This window comes from Psammomys obesus, unplaced genomic scaffold (genome assembly GCF_907164565.1).
Source record: "Psammomys obesus unplaced genomic scaffold, mPsaObe1.curated_primary_1811, whole genome shotgun sequence".
Lineage (NCBI taxonomy): Eukaryota > Metazoa > Chordata > Mammalia > Rodentia > Muridae > Psammomys > Psammomys obesus.
In genome coordinates, this window is record NW_026591598.1 from 10,908,597 (window position 1) to 10,929,080 (window position 20,484).

At 49.7% G+C, this 20,484-nt stretch overlaps 1 protein-coding gene across 1 annotated transcript in view; it reads right to left on the reverse strand.

The window, feature by feature from the left end:
* Smpdl3b (sphingomyelin phosphodiesterase acid like 3B) overlaps positions 1 to 19,810 on the reverse strand; it is a 22,184-nt gene extending 2,374 nt beyond the window's left edge. The window contains exons 1-7 of the mRNA XM_055611380.1: positions 19,650 to 19,810; positions 9,792 to 10,005; positions 8,907 to 9,004; positions 5,427 to 5,570; positions 3,672 to 3,844; positions 1,641 to 1,821; positions 1,421 to 1,554 (exon numbers count right to left, since the gene is read on the reverse strand). Of these exons, the coding sequence (XP_055467355.1) occupies positions 1,421 to 1,554; positions 1,641 to 1,821; positions 3,672 to 3,844; positions 5,427 to 5,570; positions 8,907 to 9,004; positions 9,792 to 10,005; positions 19,650 to 19,719 (1,014 nt within the window). The 5' untranslated portion in view covers positions 19,720 to 19,810. The remainder of the gene's footprint in view (positions 1 to 1,420; positions 1,555 to 1,640; positions 1,822 to 3,671; positions 3,845 to 5,426; positions 5,571 to 8,906; positions 9,005 to 9,791; positions 10,006 to 19,649) is intronic.
* Between the last annotated feature and the right edge of the window lie 674 nt (positions 19,811 to 20,484).

The following is a 20,484-nucleotide window of genomic DNA, read 5'->3' on the forward strand; positions in this document are numbered from 1 at the left end:
AAGGAAGGAAGGAAGGAAGGAAGGAAGGAAGGAAGGAAGGAAGGAAGAAAAGTTGCATCAAGTCTCTGTCAGAAAATTCAGGCTCCTCAGCCTCTGAAATGCCTTTAGGATCAAATATTCTCAGCACCCTGGGCCGCCACCACCCTCCGGCAGCTGGTATCCCCATCACTGCTTTTTCTCCAGCAGACATGGTGATCTTGCGAAACTATGAATTGAAACAGTTCATGCTTCTGTCCCCAGCTTTCCAGAAGCAGATTTCTCCACATGACCTTGATCTGGCCTTAAGCCTTCCACTCTCCCTTTGTGCCTTCAGAGGTCACCCATCCGCCTCCGTGCACTTCCCCTAAAACACCCAGCCCCTTCCCACCCCGGGGCATCTGGCTGGCTGTTCCCTCTCTCCACCACTCCCTACAAGCCCAGCTGGCTCACTCAATTTACACAGAGCTCAAACGCCTCGCCTCCTTCCTTTTAACCTTTTCCTTGTACCATCTATGCGACACAGCCCACACACTCTAAAATCGTCCGCACCTTCGCCCTCCCTCCCTCCTTTCTCTCTCTCCCTCCCTTTTTATCAGTGTTGGAAATCAAACTTCCTGTGTCCTCCATGCTAAGCAAGCACTTTGCTGCTGAGCTGCAGGCACAACCCCCCATCCCTACCCCACCCCACCCCACCCCACTACACACCCTTTCTGAGGCAGGGTCTTCTTGCTAGGTTCCTGTCTGGTCTTGAACTCAGAATGTAGTCCAGGCTGGCTTTAAATTTCATCCCTGTGCCCTGAAGCCGCCCTGCCGTCCCTGTCTCCCATGCTAAATTTTTTTTTATTTGTTTACTATCTTCCTCCTGGAGGGATTTCAGAGCAGGACAGCGGTTACTCTACTCTTTGTTTCTGCATCTCTGAGCTTCGACCAGGGCCTGGCATGTGGCACATGCTTAGTACATTTTGCTAAATGAATGAAGTAGCATTTCCTCATCATTTCAACAATCCCAGCAACTCCCAGGAAGTGAAGACATGCTCAGGAGTTAGGGGCTGGGTCCAAGTTGGTGAATGGAAAGCGGCTTGAGCTCAGCTCTTCCCTAAGGAGAGGCGATTTTGTCTCCAGGGCACTGGGAGATATTTATGGTCTGTGAGCAACAAAGCAGCAACATGGACTCGGTGCTTTAGGAAGAAGAATCCCTTCCGGAAGTAAAGGCAGGGGGACTAGATAGGGGACAGTGACGGCAATCTAGAACAAAGAAAGACTTGGGGGAAGGATTGACCTGACTTGGTAGCAGGTGGCTCCAAGGTTCTACCCAACACTCCCTGTCAAGCCTCAAGCAGCCAGCGCAGCCAGCGGCAGGTGGGTTACTGGGGGTTACTAAGGTGGTGATGGGTTCGGGCTCCCCCACCCCTGGCCCCAGGCAGCCCCCCACGCTCCTAACCTGCAGGTTGAGTGTCACTCGATCATACTCAAAGAGACGAATGCCCGGATTGTTGGCCCCATTGACCACTCCAGGTAATGTGGTCTTCCACGGGGTGACCCCAGGGGTGAGGAACATGACGCTTATGGGGACACCTTTAGGGGAGAAAGACAACGGGCTGAAAGGGCGAAGGAAGGAGGAGGCTGGCGGGGGTGGGGGCTGTTCCCTTAAGATGGAGTACCTGCGTTGTCGTAGAACATCCGGAAGCTGTCAGTATGTTGGTGCCCGAAGAATTGGCCCGCTATGACACGATGGTGCTTCTGGACCACCCTCAGGTACTGTTCGTTGAAGCTTTCTCGGAACCAGGCCTTCCCCTGTGTCTTCTCAAAAAAGCCTGGGGGCACGTGGCCGATAACGTACACCTGCAAGAGAGAGGTAGAGGGATCAGAGGTGCTCTCTCCAGCCCCCCATTGCCCTCCAAAGCCTGCCCACGTCCCCCAAGGCAGGCTTCCACAAACTCTTCCCGACCCTTCAAAGAGCGCTCTTCTCAGAGCTGGGGCAGATCCTCCATGCCTGTGTGAGAGCATTGAATGGTTGCATGCCGCTGTGCTTTATATTCCTAAGTCACCTGGGCCCTGGGCCACCATTGCAAAATGCAGAATGAAGGCTGAATTAAGAGCATGCGCTGCTCAGCCACGTTCGTAGCAGCTTTATTCGTAATAGCCAGAATCTGGAAACAACCCAGATGTCCCTCAACTAAGGAATGGATACAGAAATTGTGATACATTTACACAATGGAATACTACTCAGCAATTAAAAACAAGGAAACCATGAAATTTGCAGGCAAATGGCACAACTAGAAAAGATCATCCTGAGTGAGGTATCTTAGAAGCAGAAAGACACACATGGTATATACTCACTTATAAGTGGATATTAGACATATAATATAGGATAAACATACTAGAATCTGTACACCTAAAGAAGCTATGCAAGAAGGAGGACCCTGGGTAAGATGCTCAATCTTAATTCAGAAAGGCAAACAGGATGGACATCGGAAGAGGGAGAAAACAGGAAACAGGACAGGAGCCTACCATAGAGGACCTCTGAAAGGCTCTACCCAGCAGGGTATCAAAACAGATGCTGAGACTCATAGCTAAACTTTGGGCAGAGTGCAGGGAATTTTATGAAAGAGGGGGAGATAGAAAGATCTGGAGGGAACAGGAGCTCCACAAGGAGAGCAACAGAACAAAAAACTCTGGGCCCAGGGTCTTTTCTGAGATTGACACTCCAACCAAGGATCATTCATGGAGCTAACCTAGAACCCCTGCACAGATGTAGCCCATGGCAGCTCAGTCTCCAAGTGGGTACCCTAGTAAGGGAAACAGGGGCTGTCTCTGACATGAACTCAGTGGCCTGCTATTTGATCACCTCCCCTTTGGGGGTGCAGCCTTGCCAGGCCACAGAGGAAGACAACACAGCCAGTCCTGATGAGACCTGATAGGGTAGGGTCAGATGGAAGGGGAGGAGGACCACCCCTTCCCACTTGGAGAGGGGCATGGGAGGAGATGAGGGAGGCAAGGTAGGATTGGGAGGGAATGAAGGAGGGTTCTATCGCTGGGACACAAAGTGAATAAACTGTAATTAATAATAAAAAATAAATTTAAAAAAATTTATTTTTTTTTTTAAAAAAAGAGCATATGCTTAGCCAGGGTTGGCGGTACACACCCTTAACCCAGCGCTTGGGAGACAAAGGCAGGCAGATCTCTGGGAGTTCAAGGCCAGCCTGGTCGACATAAGAGCATATCTTAAAAAAATAAATAAATAAAGAGCATAGATGAGATTTGGCATCAGAAGTCCTCCTGAGCTGTGCCAGGTGATGCCTGGACTTAGCCTGAGCCACTGTGCCAGTCTTTGAACAGCTGCTGGCCCAGCAGACAAGATGGACACACCCACATGCGACACCTCCTTGGGTACAGGTGTGGTATCGATGGAGAGACATCTGAAATTGGAGCAAGGAGACTGGAGTTCTAGGCTTTGGATTACTGTGAGGAGACCATCACAGCCCTTTGAGGCCCTAAGAGTCTTCTCATGCAGCGGGCTTTACATCCTCAACTCACAGGGCCTTCATGGTAGGAAGAAGCTTCTCTGGGCCTAGGCTGCTGCAGGACCTTGTGGGATTCGAGCACCCTCAGTGGGTGTGTAAGTCTGTGCCTGGTGGGAGACTCAGTTCAGGAAGGAACCTGGGGGCACTGGAAGAAGCAGGAAGGCTTACCATCTCCCCGTCCCGAGACGCATTGCTCAGCACATCTCCCAGCCACTGAAACTGCTGGCCGGGGTCGGCCACGCCGGCTGTCTGCTCATTGCTGCTGTAGTACAGATTGGTATTGAGGACCACAACTCGCCCCGCCCTGCCAGGACCCGGCAACTTCTCAGAATAGAAGGCACCTAGGATGTCACAGCCAGGAGAGCCTCAATGTCTGACCTCTTTCCCTGGCACCCTCCCTTCCCATAACAGAGGCACTTAGGGGTAAGGTTCTGGAGTTCTAATCCTGGCCCTATCATTCACTGGCTGGGGGACTTGGAAAAGTTACTTGAACCCTCTCTGCTCAGTTTTCCTCATCTGGATAATGGACTAACAATCTAATCTAAATCTGATTTAAATCTAATCTAAATTATTTTAAATCTAATCTAAAATCTAATCTAATCTAAATCTAGAGCCTACCTCTGCCCCAGCAGCTGACCTATTTAAACTAAATGAACAGGCTTCTGTGTCCGCTGGGCTACGGTTTGACCAACGAGGAATCCCAGCAACAGGAGACAAGGGGCAGAGAAGAAAGAGTCAGGGAAACTCCGGGCTGGCGAGGTCTCTGCACCAGTCATTCTCAACTGAGTGATGTGGCCTCCAAGGGACATCTATCTGTCCATGTTCAGGGACACATCTGGTGGCCACACTGGAGATGTGACTGGCATCTAGTAGCCAGAGGTCAGAGACACCGCTAAACGCCCTACTTGTAGTGAGAATAATGGAATTTCAAAGAAATAGCCCACCTTCCCTCCCAGCACTTGGGAGGCAGAGGCAGGCAGATCTCTGAGTTTGAAGCCAGTCTGGTCTACAGAGCGAGTCCAGGATATCCAGAGAGAGATATCACAGAGAGACCCATCTCAAAAAAAACCAAAATAGATAGATAGATAGATAGATAGATAGATAGATAGATAGATAGATAGATAAAAACGAAATGTGTTTTTGCTTTAATCCCAGGTGTAGGGGTGTGAGGCTGCTTCGAACTGTCCGCAGCAGCTAACTAGATTTGCCTCATGCTCTAGCAGAAGTGTGGCTTTTCCAGACATTTGGAATTCTGGGAACTTTTCAGAGAGCACATAAATCCACGAGTGAGTAGGTGTGAGTGGTGGTTGGTCCTTTAGGAAGGTTGGCTGGGGTTTGTGAGTAGCCATGGTCAAAGAAGAAACAAAAGGAAAGAAATTAGATTCAGGGATTTTCCTAATCTCTCTCCCCTCTCTATCCTTGTTTATCTCCTATCTGGTGTTAGGGGATGAAACTGGAGGGGGGGGGGGGGCAGATCAAGGGTGGGAAAAAGAAGAACCCGAAAAATAGCAAAGACCAGCAACACCTACTTTGTAGAATAAGAACAGCTCTGCCAGAGAAGGAGCCCGCTAGCCAGCCCCCACACAAGGCCAGTAGTTGCCCAAGTTCCAGTCAGCTTGAGCTGAAGTTCCCAGCGCTGTCCTGGGGCTACGAGAGGGTCCAGCGGGCTGCTGAGGATTGTGCCTGCATTCACTGGCTTAGGATCACCTCCACTACTCTGAGTTAAGCACATGGCTTTGGAATCGTCCTGGATTCTCTTCCCAACTCCCTTGCCGAGCCCTGTGACCTCAGCCTCATTCTCTCGCTCCGTAAAATGGGGACAAACTCTGTACCTGTTTCAGGGCTTGCTGTGAAGATGGAATGGGATTGGACCCTGCCTGGCACACAGTCTGTGTCCTTATGGTAACAGGTGCCATTAAATACCTCCTTTGAAGAGAGCGAAGGACTCATGGCTAAGCCAGGGTCTCCACATTGCCGCCACCCGACTGTAGATGCTGTTGCTCTCTGCTGGGAGCTGGTTTTTCGGGTGAAAGTCATGATTTCCCAGTGCAGCATAGACTTTAGTATCTGAAGGAAAAAGAAGAAATATTACCAAAATATGCAAGAAGGCCCAGACCTCTTCATCAGTCACTAGCCCTCAAAGCCAGAGGGGAAGAGAGATAACACAGTGGAGAGAAAAGCAAAGATAGGCAAAAAACCACAACCAGATAGCATCTGGCTAGAGCTTCATGGAGAACTGGCGAGGAAGAGTCCAGAGCTCTCAATCCCATTTCCAAACCCTTATCCTAGCGGCGGCCATCCTAACCAGAGAGGAAGCCTCTCAGACAATAAGAGGGAAAAGCAATTCTTCGTGGTGAACAGCCACTTGGGTTCTTATCAGTTGCAGATCATCCTGCTTCAGGGAGGAGGTCTTCGGAATTTCCCTTGATTCGGTTGAGTCAACAAATCTCGTATTGCCCGCCTGCCATATGCCAGCGCGGCCCTGGGTGGCAGGCTCTCAGACTGAGCAGCACTGCAGTCCCATAGACAGGAATAATTAGATATGTGAGGGCTATTTGCTGTAGGAGGGGAGGGCTGGGAAATCCCTCCTTCTGGTGGCCAATGAATGTGACTAAAACGATTAGGGGGCCCAGGAGACTGCCTCATGCTGGCTTTTTATGTTGTTAGTTGTGGTAATAGATGAGTTGTGTTTGTTTGTTTATTTTGTTTTGTTTTCTGAAATGTGGTCGCAATGTGAAGCCCGGCCTGACCTTGAATTCTTTGCCTCATCTTCTCTGCCTCCACCTGACTGCTAGAATTACAGACATGCTCCGGTGCCTCAAGCTCATTTCTGCTTTCATTTATTAAGCACCTCCTGCATGCCAGACACAAATATTTAACAATGAACGACAACAAAAGATTCTCGGGAAAAGCTAGGCAGGTGGCACACACCTTTGATCCCAGCAGAGGCAGGCAGATCTCTGTGAGTTCGAGGCCAGCCTGGTCTTCAGAACTAGTTTTAGGACAGCCGAAGGCAACACAGAGAAACCTTGCCTCCAGAAACCAGTGACAAAAAATAATCCCTGCTACTAAAGAGGCTGAAATGAGAGGACTGAAAATTCAAGTCCTTCCTGGGCTACAGGTGAGTTCAAGGCCAACCTGATGAACATAGTGAAACCTGGTCTTAAAATGGGCTCAGGATATGGCTCCTGGGAGGGCACCTGCCTCACCCAGCAAGCAAGAGTGCCTAGGCTCAGCCCCAGAACCTCAGAAGAAAGAGGACCCATTTGAGAGAAAACATAAATGGCTGGAGCCTGGCAGACAAGAAAGGAGAGAGCCCTTCGCACTGTTCACTGCGGGCCAGGTGCCACAAAAGCAAAGGCTGCATGGCGGGGGACCTATGCTTCATTCATCGTGTGCCCCCGCTTCCCAAACTACTAACTCAGTAATTACCTGTTGACCGACTGAATGAGGGAATAAACTCTTAGCCTCAGACCAAAGCCATGGAGCAGGCCTCTTAATTTCCCATGTGAAAGGAGGAGGAAACTCCCCAGGTCAGCCCTGTCTTCTCTCTACCTCCACCCCTTTGGGTTTTTTGTTGGTTGGTTGGTTTGTTTTCAGGCTGAGAATCTGACCTACAGCCATGCACTCTACCACAGAGCCACATTCCTGGCTCTCTTGCTCTTCTTCAATGAATTCTTTGACCTACGTGTCTGTAGCCTACATCTACAGAATGTGAGAACTGCTCTGCGGGCCCACGTTATAACTCTTTCCGGTATCTTCTACTATGGTCCCATTTTAACATCTCTCAAAATGAGGTGCGTCTTCCCACCGTGGCTGTAAAAAAACACCGTGTCCTTCTTTAAGGGTAGTCCTTTTCTTCATGGCCATATATAAAACGATCTACCTTACAGCCAGTGGCATCTTCAATGTTAGCAGTTTTTGACAAATGTGACATAGACTTGACAAAATCTGTAACGTCCACGCACATGTCAAATCGTGGTCAATGAGGTGTTGTTTGGTTTGGTTTGGTTTGGTTTGGTTTGGTGTCTGTGGTATATATGTGAGTGTGGATGAAGGCCTAAGGTTGACGCTGGGGTATCTTCCCCAGTCGCTTTATTTTCTTAATTTTCCCACTGTCCTCTTGGCTACAGTTTAATGTAGGGGATCTGAACAGATTCGGGTCTTCCTGCCTATGTGGCAAGGTACCACCTAGCCACCTACTCAGCCCCCAATAAATGCTTTCCTACCCATTCTCTCATTTTTGTTCTAGAAGTGCTGTGTGGCCCAGAGGAAAGAGGCTCAGCATTGGGTATGAGTCCAAATCCGTCACGAGAAAGTGACTCCCAAGCCATCATTCCCTAACTGCAACAGGGGTTAAAGTATCTATTGCTGGAGGTAGGCGAATAGCCCATCTGGACCCTGAGCAGTGACCTTCGCTGGAAGAAGGACAAGCCTATATTCGTGGAACATGCAGGACTGGGTTAGATAAGCTGGATAGATCCAGGCGTCTCTGCAGAGGTCGGTTTATGTCAAGGGAGGAGACAACGGGAACAAGAGCGGTGCCCATAAGGGAGCATAGAGCCCCACACTGGCCACGTTACCTTGACCAGTTAACTTGATGCCCACACTCACAATCCCCATTAGGAAAACTCTAACAGCTCCTGTTTGCAGTTGTCATGACAATGGATGCGCTCAGGCTGACAGATTCTTGGAGCAGCCCTTGATATATACAGCTGTTGTCTATTTTTAGCATCAGGATTCTGTATGTGGATCCCAGGAGCCCACGACTGCCCTTTAGGAGGAGCAGGGGAGATAGGGGCAGACACTGGTAAGGAGCTCTCTCAGGTTCCCAGTTGGTAGCCTATGGGCCTGATTCAGCCCCCAGGGCCTTGCGTTTTGCATGGCCCATTTAAAACCATCTCTGAGAGCCAATAGCTGGGGCACACACACCCTCTTTTCCCTGTCATGCCTCTCACTACCACTCCCTGCCCACTCTGCCTTGCTGGAATAGCTTAGGAAGCACTGAGCAACAGCACTTTGGCCGGAAGCAGCATCTCCCAGAGGCCTGGCAGCCGGATGGTCTGAGGACAGCAGACACCAGCTCGGCATCAGGCCAGGATACAGAGGCCATGTGTGAGCCTGAGTGAGGCTCGCCGAGGGATGCCCTGTGTAGACACCGTGAGATTCGAGGCTGGCTTTAGACAGAGAAGAGTGTAAGATGGAGGAATGGTGAGGCAATTCTCTAGCGGCCACCTGCTTCCACAGGCCGGTGAACTGGGAAGATTGTGCAAAAGCTAATGGCTGCCATCAAGCATTTGAAACCTGGAGGCAGCCAAGACCAATGAAGGTCTGTGCGCCAGCTGTTCTGCCGAGGCTGTGCCCAACGCCAGACTCACCGGGGGCTCAGGCGATCAGTCCTACCTGGGAAGACCTCCCTGAGGAGGTTGGTCAGGCGTTCCACGATTGCCAACACGGCTGCCTCCCCCAGGCTCTCATTGGGGACGTGTGGGGTGTCATCCCTGTAAAACACCAGCGAGAATGTTGGGACAGGCACAAGAAGAGAGAAGGACAACCGTGGGTGCGAGGGAAGCTGCTGAGTGGGCTCGCCGCATCCACAGGACGAAGCAAAGATAAGCTGGGCCGCAGTACGGCAAGACCAAATTAAAACCCAGGCTCTGCCGTTTCAGCGCCTGCTGTGAAGCCCTGAGTTGCTGTCAGCCTGTCCCAGCCTCTGTTGGCTCGTCTGTAAAATGGATAAAGACAGGGACCTAATCGTAGAGTCATACACACTGAATAAGAACAAAACAGCTGACTTGTACATGCTATCTTCCAAGAAACTGCAGCTCTCTTGGAGATGGCTCTACAGCTAAACAGCTGTAAGAACCCTAGGAATCCTCTCGTCCACTGTCATTCAGCTCTGCCAGCTCCCAGAGGCGTCTAGAAAAATGCTGCCCTTGGGAAAGAATGATGGATTTCATCCCACAATCGCCCACTGAGCCACTGAGACTGGCAGAGGGAGCACCTCCAGCCATCCTCATTGGTGGCCTCCTGGGTCACCACTTCCTGCGGAAGTCCTTTCCCATCCTGCCATGTGGGTCAGGTGCCTTGCACAGTTCGGTGGGTGGCTGGGCTCACCTGTATCTTCTGCAAACTGGAAAACCCTTTGAGGGCCGGTCCCAGTCTCTGCCCCAGGACTGAGCTACTTTGCCAAATTCTCTAAATCCTGGATGTTCAGCTGAGATGAGGATTCAAAGGGACAGAGGACGTTAAGGGTCCGGCTCATGAGTGGTACATGACCGTTCTTACCCTGTCCAGAAAATGAAGTCTGGCTTTGGCTCCATCTCCTTCATGGCGTAGATGGAGGAGTTGATAAGGGCCCAAGGAGAGTCGCAGAGGTAGTCACCCCAAGGGCCGGGATTTGTAACAGGCCGAGATTGGGCTGATGGACACACCTGAAAGGGGTCTTTCGATACGGTGTAGTTGGGGTCCAGATGCAGGTCAGAGATGTGCCAAAACCTCCCTGTGGGAAAAGAGAACACTCCTCAGTGCTGGATGAGGAAGAAGCCCCAAGGCAAACGCAGGCTCCTCTGGACGCCAGATTTCAAGAAAAAGTTCCCCAGCCCAGCTCTGCCCAGCCTGTGACCTTGTGGAGAGGGTCTCACAATTGCCCATCCCAGTACCCACAGCAGGTACATAAGGGATGAGACCACGTGACCCTCATAGCGCTGAGTGGGGTGCTGGTGTGCAAGTAGAGCTGAGAAAAGGGTGCAGGTTAAATGTTGGGAGCAAAGCCCTGGGACCCTTCCTAAGGGCCTGACCTGCCAGATTAGCACTGGGCGCCAGCAGGCCATAGCTTCTTACAACCCATTGTTCCCAAAACTGTTTGCTTTGGGACACATCCGTGACCACCGTTGTGACCACCGATGTTATCTTTGGGCCTTGTAACTCTTTAACCCACCTTCTTAGCCTTGGGAACTTCCCACCAAGGGCCTTGGTATTTTTCCACTACTACTCCCCTTTCTCGCCCCTCTCCCCCGCCCTGCCAAAACCACGTTTTAAAAGAAACACCAAAATTCAATAAAAGAGACACTTGACCGGCAACCGTCTGCTTGTGTCCTTTCTCTCTCTCCCCCATCTTTTTCAGGATTGACCCCCTTCGCCCCCACGAATAACTGAGTCCCGCGGGGCGGGACAGTTAAACACTCCGATTCCACCTCGGAGCTACGGGGCCTTGGGCAAGCCGGGCCACTCAGAGAGACTGTGTCAACAGATACAGGCCCTGGCAGGCCCCATGGGATATGAGCAAAATATCTACCCTGAGGGAGAAGGCTTACACTAACACATGAGTTGGGAGGCCTTGCAGTCCCTGGGGAGTATGTGTGGAGATGAGTGTGAGCAGATCAGAGCGGAAGACGGGAGCTGGTGATCCAGGACATGAGCACAGGCTGATGGGAAGCATGTTGTTCATGGTGGCTGACTGGATTTCGATCCAAACCAAGAGAGGCTGGTGCAGTTCCGAGAAAGGAGATGGAAGAAGCTGGTGAGGTAGAGCACGGGGCTATGTGGCCAGCCTCTCTTTGGCTTTGAACCCAGGATCCTCCCGTGTGAGTCTCTCAAGCACATGGCCACCCAGCTCTCGACAGTACATGGAAAGCAGGTCCAACCTGTGCCCTCAGTCCTGTGTTTCCAGCTGAGGGAGAAGCCTGGGGATTACCTCATCCTCCACCACCCCGTCACTTCCTCCTTCACTTCCTTAAACAGCTTCCCTACAGGAAGCTGAACTTGGGGCTAGAACCAGGACATGAATGTGGAACCCAAACAGGTCCTCAACTTTCCTGCTGGGTGATTTTAAGATCTTGACAACCAAAAAAAAGAAAAAAAAAAAAACCTTGCCCACCGCTCCTGACCTATGCCTAATTTGAGAAAAGGACCCGAAACTTGCTAAGATATAAATGACTGATTAAGCAAATCATTACCCTTCTAATGTGCTTTACAGCTGCCCTGCCCAAAGCCCTGGAAAGTTTGGATTACTATCTTCACTGCCCTGATAAGGAAGCAAAGGTTCAGAGGTCAACAGGCCTGAAATCATATGGCAAAGGCAGAAGTCCTACAGCTCAGCAGTCACATCTCCCTAGAGAGTCTGAGCCCTAGGATACCCGGCCATTGGCCACATGCTTTCAGGCCCGTTAACCTCTGAACTTTGCAGACTCTCCAGGGAGACAGTTAGCATATAGGTGAAAGAATCAGACTAACTTTGTAACCTGTGTTTCTTTTAATTGCCTTATAACTTATATTTTCAAGTTCTTAGTGCTTCTCCAGAGAACAGAGGAATGTATAAGTTCCTGACACTAGCCATCTGTGAGGGCAGAGATAAGGAAGAGAACAAGCAGAGATCTCTACTAAGTGGAGAGAAAAATCACTGGTTGGCACCTGTGAGATAAACTTTGTTTGGAAACTGAGCCAAATGGCCCCAATCCTGACCTTTGACCCAAAGCCTGTAGCCCCCACTCCTCAGAACAGACACGGGATGAGTTAATCACTCTCCCACCATTAACTTTGGCTGTATCTCATATGGCAGGGAAGTCCAAACTGACTTGAAGATCAGATATTACGACAGGGCTGACCAGACCTACAGGTGCCAACCTATTATTTTAAAAGTTAAATACCTCATCCAATCCTAAATCGCTAAGATTGCAACCCCTGGAAATTCCCACGCTTTGTCCTTTAAAAACCTAAGGCCTTTGTCTCCCGGGGCCACTCCCTGCTGACCAGCAGGGGTGACCCCACTGCGCAATGGTCAGAATAAACCTCTTGCGATTTTACTTCGATGGTTAGTCTCCTGGATTCTCTTCATACCTTCTTGAAATTAGGCTAAGGCTGGGCCTAACATAGGCAGCCTGCTTCTGGGTTGCCTTCCTACCTACGTCATCATGTGTGGCCCACCAGGTGTATGGCTGGCCCAGTTCAGCTGCCCATGCACAAGCTAAAAAAGGACAAACCCGCCACTTTGTGTCTCTCTTACTCTCCTCTCTTGCTCTCTCTGCCTCGCTTTTTTCCTGGGGTCCCTCATCATTCTCTCTCTTTCCTTTCTCCCTCTATCTCTCCACCTCCATCCAATAAATCTCTTTCATATAATATCTGCTGTGTGCACGGCATCGTTTTTACTAACATACTAACAGACGAGATTACGGTCCCACCAGCCCAGTACCCTAGTGTTTTAGATGGGCGTCTTATTTGACTACAGGTGCCTGCATTTTGATTTTTTTTTTTTTTTACCTACATGGAACCTTTGTTTATAGTGGAGTTTTGTTGGGAGGACCCACAAATATTGTATTTACTGGCTATGAAAAAGTGTGTCCTTGTGTTCTCAATCCTTAATTGCTGGGCGGGCGCGGCCAGTAGGAAATGTAAATGTTTGTCAATTTCTCCTGGCCCAAAAAAGAAAGGCAAGCTGAGGTGGGGAAGGTCACATAGCCTCCAAAGACACTGACTGAGCAAGAAATGTGTCTCTTTGCATAATAAAGAGCTGGAGAAGAAGTTGGGGACAAAGGTTGACTGAATAGAGAGAGCATCGGGAGAGGAAAGAAGAATGGGGGAGGGGCTAGGCAGAGGCAGCCGTGTAGAAAGACACGAAGGCAGAGAAGCCCCGCTAAGTTAAAAGCTGGCTGGGAGACTGCCACAGGAAAAAAACAAAAACAAAAACGCCAAGCCTTAAGCTGTATAGATGTCTCCCTCTTTATTATTAAACCACAAAAGCCCCGCAGTAGGATTTAACCTTTCCACACAGATTTCAACCCCTAGCAGATTTGAAATTATTCCCGTGGGAACAAAAACTGTAAACCAGAATAATGGAATGAAGTAGCCCATCCTAATCAACAGCTGGACTAGCTGGCGTGCCTTCCGAGTACCCGAGCATCTGCTAGCTCATGCCTGTGGCCTGTTTTAGGGCAAGCTAGCCAGCCTAATGCAGCAAGCTGATATCAACTTCTGTCTGGTATCAACCACCCCCGACTCCTGACCCGAGCAGAAGCCATTACCCGGCCTCAAGGAGGATCTTTCTCAATTAACCACAAGCAGCCACTTGGTTTCTCTGGTATCAGCCAAAGTGCACATTTCTTCATTCCCGAAAGTCCTGGCTGGTGGTGAGGTAAGGCCAATTGTCACTTTCTAGTAAAAATGAAACTACACCCAGTCTCCCTAGCACTACTGAGTGCGGTGTGTGTGAGTGTGTGTGTGTGTGTGTGTGTGTGTGTGTGTGTGTGTCAAACTCAGGGTCTCCTGCATGCTCTACTACTGAACCGCACCCCTCTCCCCTCAAGAGTTCAGGTGATCTCTCCATTCAGCCTTCCAAATAACTGGCAAAATGGTTGAAGTAAGGTTTTTTGGGGGGTGAGGGGTTTCAAGATAGGTTATTTGTGTGTGTGTGTGTGTCTAGCCTTGGCTGTTCTGGACTCACTTTGTACATCAGGCTGGCCTGGAACTTGGAGATCTGCCTGCCTCCTGAGTGCTGGGACTAAAGGTCTGTGCCCCCACTGTTCACTTGACAGATGAGTTCAAAGTCAGCCTCTCTAAAGCCAGACAGGGCACCATTTGGACAATTAACCTTAATCCCAGGAAACTGGCTATTATATGTCAGCCGTAAGGAAGGAGAGGGCGCACCCGGCAAGGCAAGTATAGTCATGCCTACCTCTAGTCGAAGAATTTAGGAGGCGGAGACAGGAAGATGAGAAGTTCAAGGCCAGCCTGGGGCTAGAGAGATAACTCAATGGGTAGATCCTAGTGCATTCATACAAATGGGACATCCCACTACTATAATGCCAGCTTGCCAGGAGCCAAAGCTATCTAGTGGAGACAAAGGTAGTTACTGAAGCCAAAGCCAAATAGAGAGCAAAGGTCATTTAGTGGAGACCTAAAGCCATTTAGTGAAAGAGTTATCTAAGACCCTAAATCATGGGTGACAGATTGTGAGGACATCCTTTGTTAGAGCATCCGTAAGATAACTTTAGAAACCATCCTTATGGTATCTTGCAGGTACAATATTTAACCCATGAAAGCACTCTTCCTATTTCCTGCAGCAGGAGATTAACCTTCCCCCTTTCCTGTCTTCTCCCTATATAAGTTGGATAAAAATTTCTAATAAATGGAAACCTTGATCAGATGAATAGACGTGGCTCCATTCCTGCATCTCTTGTCCCCTCCCCCCATTCCTTCCATTCTCCTACTTTAGGAACCCCGTTGAAGCCCCGAGGGTCAGGGCATATCTGGCGCCCAACATGACCTAAAGATCTGGATGGAACGTCGTTCTTCAAGTGGCCACTAAAATACACAAGGATTCAGCGTTTCCACCGGGAACTAAAACTACATAAGATCTCCACAGAGCCACCCGTCTGTGAGCTTGATCCGAGAGGTAAGTCAGAACGACGAGTTACGGGACAAGATTTGAGTAAACAAGATTTATTCTTACAGGGACTGCAGGAGTCCCTCAAGGCGCAAGGATAAGGGTAAACAAAAAATAATCTCAAAAGCCAAAAAGTTACTTGGGAATTAGAGCAGTCAAAAAAACAGAGAGCGAGAGGTACTTCTAAGGTTATTTCAAGTGTTCATAAAGGAGCTCAAACAGATTTCTGTAATTTGAGAGCAAAAATTATTTAGGAGCTAGATAGTGAGGATGAAACAGAGTCAGGGAAAGAAACTGCTAAGTCTCATAGCCTGCTTCCCTTCCACCCAAAAACAAAGAAAAAGGCTCCCAGGTGGGCTGGGGCAGAAGGCTCGGAGCAGAGCTGTAGCTCGGTGAGCAGGAGGAACGGGGGGGGGGGGGGGGGGGGCACTACTTGTCTCCTTCCCACTCCTCTCCCGAGGGCCAGGCTTGGATGGCTTGCGGAGAACTGGGCAGTTGAGAACGCTCAAACCCTCAGAATCGGCCTAAGACCTGCCTCTGCCAGCGGCAGAGCTGAGCAGGATTCAGGACTGCTCAGTGGAGCGGCAGTTTACCCCGCCCCTTCCCGCCGGCTTCAGCCAGTGTCAGCTTCAGCCAGCTCTCCGTCAGAAACCAGAGGGATGGAGCCACTCACTTCTAGTTCTAAAGATTAAATTGTGTTCACTGATAAATTCTGAGTTTTTCTAGTTCTGACTTTTAAAATCATGGTTATGCTCTGTATATATATATATTTAAATGTTTAAAAAGCAGGTACCGTGGTTGCTGCCAACCCTGAAAACCTGAGTCCCATGCCAGGGCTGCGAGTGGTGGAGGGAGAGAACTGACCTTTGCAAACTGTCCTTCAGCTTCCACACGTGCGCCCCGACCCAAGCTCAAGTGTGTGCACAGCACCTCCTGTGCTAACGGCACAACCACCCCTCCAAACACCTTCCCCGGTCGCGTGGACCCGTCCTGTCTTACAGGTGAGGAAGCTGCCATGCTCCCTGGCCAGCCCTCTCCCTCGGCCCTGAGGCAGCCTTGGGGGCGGGGGAGGGGGCACTCCTGACCTCACCGGCTCCCACTGGGGGGTGACACGTACAGCAGCGGGGTGTCGCATAGCTGCCTGGGACAGTACCCCCGCTCTTGGCTAAAGGTGGTACAATACACAGCTCCCGGCTCATGGAGATGGCTGCTGCTTGACTGGCAATGAGGCAGTCCCCTGTTCACTGGAAGACCCTGAAAACCCAGGTTTCCTGTTCCTACACTGTATCAGCTGACTATGAAAGTGTGTCCCTGTATTGCCTTTCTTTCTTCTTTCCTTTTTCCCTTTTTCTTTTTCGAGGCAGGGTTTCTCTGTGTCGCCCTGGCTGTCCTGAACCCACTGAAATCCGCCTGCCCCTGACTCCCAGGGCGCTTGGATCACAAGTGTGCGCCGTGGCACCGAGCTAGTGTCCTAGTATTTTCAATTGTTCTTTGCTGTGGGAGCGGCTCCAGGTGCTGGCAGGATATGTAAATATTTGTCACTTCCTCCACCTACCCCAAAAGAGATTCTCTGAGATTATCATATTAAAAAAAAGCAAGCTGCTGTGGGGGAAATTCAGGAAGGTCACCCTGCCCTCTGTCTGGCCCAAGAGCAGCTGTAAAATACAGACCAGCGGGGTCCTGCTGTGGGGCTCAGAATAAGTAAGGTGTAGAACTTCTCCCTCTTCGCCAATAACTTTTTTTTTGTATGTGAAAGGAAAGTGGCTCTTGTTGAATACAGGGCTGGCGGCTGGATCTTGGGGCAGAGGGACAGATGCAGAGCAGGAGCAGAGCCAAGAATCGGGTGGTCTAGATGGGTAGGTGAGGGACAGCCCCGGCAAACAAGCTAACAGCCTCGTACCCCACAGATGTCTCCACATGTCTTCATTATTATTAAACCTCGAGTGGGACCCCAGAAAGCTGCCTCAATACCATGGGATTCTTTTGGGGGCTTTTTTTCTTTTTGAGACAGGGTTTCTCTGTGTAGCCTTGGCTGTCCTGGACTTGATTTGTAGACCAAGCTGGCCTTGAACTCACAGAGATCTGCCTGTCTCTGCCTCCCTGGGATTAAAAGCATGTGCCATAGAGACAGGCTTTTTTTTTTTTTTTTAACTTTTTAAATAATTTATTTAATTTTATGTATATTAGTGTGAAGCTGTCAGGTCCCTTGGTATTAGAGGTGCAGAGTTATGAGCTGCCATGTGGGTGCTGAGAATTGCACCCGGGTCCTTTGGAAGAGCAGACAGTGCTCTTAACCACTGAGCCATCTCTCCAGCCCGAGACAGGCTTTTTAAAATTTATTTTTCCTTTTTGCTATTCTCAATTATGTGTATGTGAGAGTTCGTGTACTTGTGAGCGCAGGTGCCTATGGAGGCCAGAGGTGTGGAAGCCCCTGGAGCTAGACTTTCAGGCAATTGTGAGTCTCCTAACATGCATACTGGGAACGGGAAAGCCGGTCCTCTGCCAGAGCAACACACGTTCTGAACTGCTGAGCCATCTCTCCAGCTCCTGGAATTCTCTTTTAATTTTTTTTTTTTAATACATATGTGCATTCCAGCAAACTTGAAGAAAATAGAAAAGATAGTCCTTAAAAAAAAAAAAAATGGGGCATGCAGCTTACAGCAAATGAGCAAAATGTTTGCCCTGACTGAGATCTCGGGCAGGCGCTGGGTCCGAGATCACACGAGCCTTGGGTGAGATGAGGATGGTGGTTAACAGCACCTGGTCTGCTGGGACTACCCAGATGTGGTGGTGTGTGCCAGTGGTCGTGGCCACTTGGGGGACAGATGGTCAGGAGGGTCACTGGAGCTCAGGAGTTCAAGGCCAGCCTGGGCAACCCAGGAGGCATCCAGACACTGCATCATCTGTACTGTACAAGATGGCCCAGCAGTAAAGGTGCGGCCAACGAGCCGGAGGACCTGAGTGCGATCCCTGGGGCCTCCAAGGTGGAAGGCGACAGCTGGGTTCACACAGCGTGAGTGTCTGCTGTGTGTGGAGGAGCTTTTATTAAGCTTTTTATTAAGCTTTTATTAAGGCTTTTATTCCTTTATTTTCAAATAAGTTTTTAAAAGACAGTTTTCCAAGAACCTAATGCCAAGCATAAGTCACTGAAGTCACTCAGCGTCCCTGGCCACAGCTGCACAGCCTGGGTTCAGGTCCAGGCGCGCTAGCTGTGTAATCCTGGATACTTGTCTCCAGCTCAGATTTTCTGTGTAAAATGGGGATGAAAATACTTCTCAAGCTAAATTGTTGTGAAGGTATTAAGCAAAAAAATCATGAGCACAGAGGCTGGAGAGAGGGCTCAGTAGTTAAGAGCACTGGCTGCTCTTCCAGAGGTCGAAGGTTCAATTCCAAGCACCCACATGGCAGCTCCAGACTGTCTGTAATTCCAGTTCCAGAGGCACCGGGCACACATATGGTACACAGGCATGCCGGCAACTCACCCACACATGTAAAACAATAATCTTTCTCCAGCAGTGGCTTGTGGATCTGCCCTACTGGCCTGACTGCTTTTCTGATTTGTAATTTTGGCTGGTGTGGTGACACTCGCCTTTATTCCAACCCTTGACAGGCAGAGGCAGATGGATCTCGAGTAGAAAAGCCAGACTGAGCTACATAGCCAACTCCCAGGCTAGCCAGGGCTGCACAGCGAGACCTCGTCTCGTGGAAAAAAATAAAATAAAAGCCTTCAAGGTCACCTTGGAACGGTACGAATTTTGCTTATGCTGGTTTTCTCTTTGGTTGTTATTCTGTCCCAACTGAGGAAATGTTTCTTCCTTGATGACCTGAATTTTCTTTTCTGCTTTCTTCCTGGTTCCTACACTCACCCAGGGTACAGAGATGGGCTTTTAACTAATTTTTTTTTTTTTTTAATATTTATCTACTGGGTGAGCATACACCACTCTACTCATGTGGAGGTCAGAAGGCAACTTATCTTCCGTCATGTGGACTTGGGGAACTGAACTCCTCTGTTTGTCAGTTTATCAGCCTTGGTGACAGACACCTTGCACGCTGAGCTAGCTTGCCAACCCTTAGCCTGTGTGTTTTGTGTGTTTCTTTGTTGGAATCCCAAGGAAGGATCCCGCTCATTTGGACAACCACAGAGCTATACTTGAGCCTTCAATCAGAGCGTCCTGATTGAGTTCATGAATCTTTCTGGCCACCTGCTTCCATTCAGTGGCTGGCTCTCAAGAACCGAACCCTAAGCCAACTCGGCGTCCCACTGGCAAAGTCAGTGTCCGGCCTCTGGCAGGCTGCTCCCACTTAAAATCCTCTAGCTCAAGTAGCCTATCCGGTTTTTTTTTTTTTAATTACTATTATTGTTTTATTTGTTTGTTTTTCTCTGTGTAGCTTTGGCTGTCCTGGACTCACTTTGAACTACCTGTCTCTGCCTCCTCAAGTGCTGGGATTACAGGCAAGTGCCACCGCACCCGGCTTTGTTTTTTTTTTTTTTTTTTTTTTTTTTTTGTTGTTGTTGTTTGTTTTGTTCTGTTTTAGTTTTGGAACCATGTTCCATGTATCCTAGGCTGCCCTTGAAGTCTGTCTCCCAACTGAGCTATACCACCCAAACAGCCTTGATGGCTAACTCTTCTGCACTTTAACCTCTAAGCTGCCTTACGTTTTCTGCGCCTCTGTGAGTTGATCCCAGCAGCCCAGACCCCATCCCCCACCCCCACCCCCGTTCCCAGTAGAAAGCAAAGACGGAGCAGGTTTCCCTGAGGCGGTACCTAGTTCAGCAACTGCGACTCCCCAGGGGGTCAGGAATATCAGCCACCGGAGCAATGTCATCCTCTTCATCCTCAAGGTTAATCACGGCGGCTGAGGCTCCTCCAGGTCTGTCCGCTCCGCAGTCTCCTACCAACTTCTGTCCAGCCACGTGTCTGGGCAGAACTTCCCGTCTGGCTGCTACCTTTGATCCAAGTTATCTCTGGCGGCTGGCTGCTCTTTATTTTCCTCCTCTGCCCTGTAGGGCCTGAGCTTGATGAGAGGGAGAACTTGCAGGTCTCCGTGGAAACCACATCTTTGTTGCAAGATGCTGTATTAGAGCCCCCTACTTTTCGAGAGAAATACAGAAGTAACTAAGAGCAAAATGATTCAAAACCACAGCAAGCACTTTCCACTCAATGATCTTCTCCCTGCAGAACAGCAACAGGAATGAATTAATTGGCTGGCTTTGTCCACCAAAAGGCCTTAAATGCTAGTTGGAGATACATGAATACAAGAACAGAAACTTAAGCCAGATGTGGTAAGACTCCTGCACTGATGATCCCAGCACTCTCGAGGTGGAGGCAGAAGGATTAGGAGTTCAAGGCCAGTCTGAATTACATGAGACTTTATTACAAAGAACACTTAAGGGTTCTTCACGGATGATGCCAGGAGCTGGGAACTACCGGAAACTGGGCAACAGGAAGGTGGTGGTGCCCAGCTGAACCTGCCCTTAGGAGACTGAGGGCTGACTCACCTCAGCAGTTTACGCAACCTGAGAAGGCTGAGGAGGGACCTGGCTCAGTCCAAGGAAGATGATGAGAGGTTTCTGGGAGGAGATGGTACAGGCTTAATTCC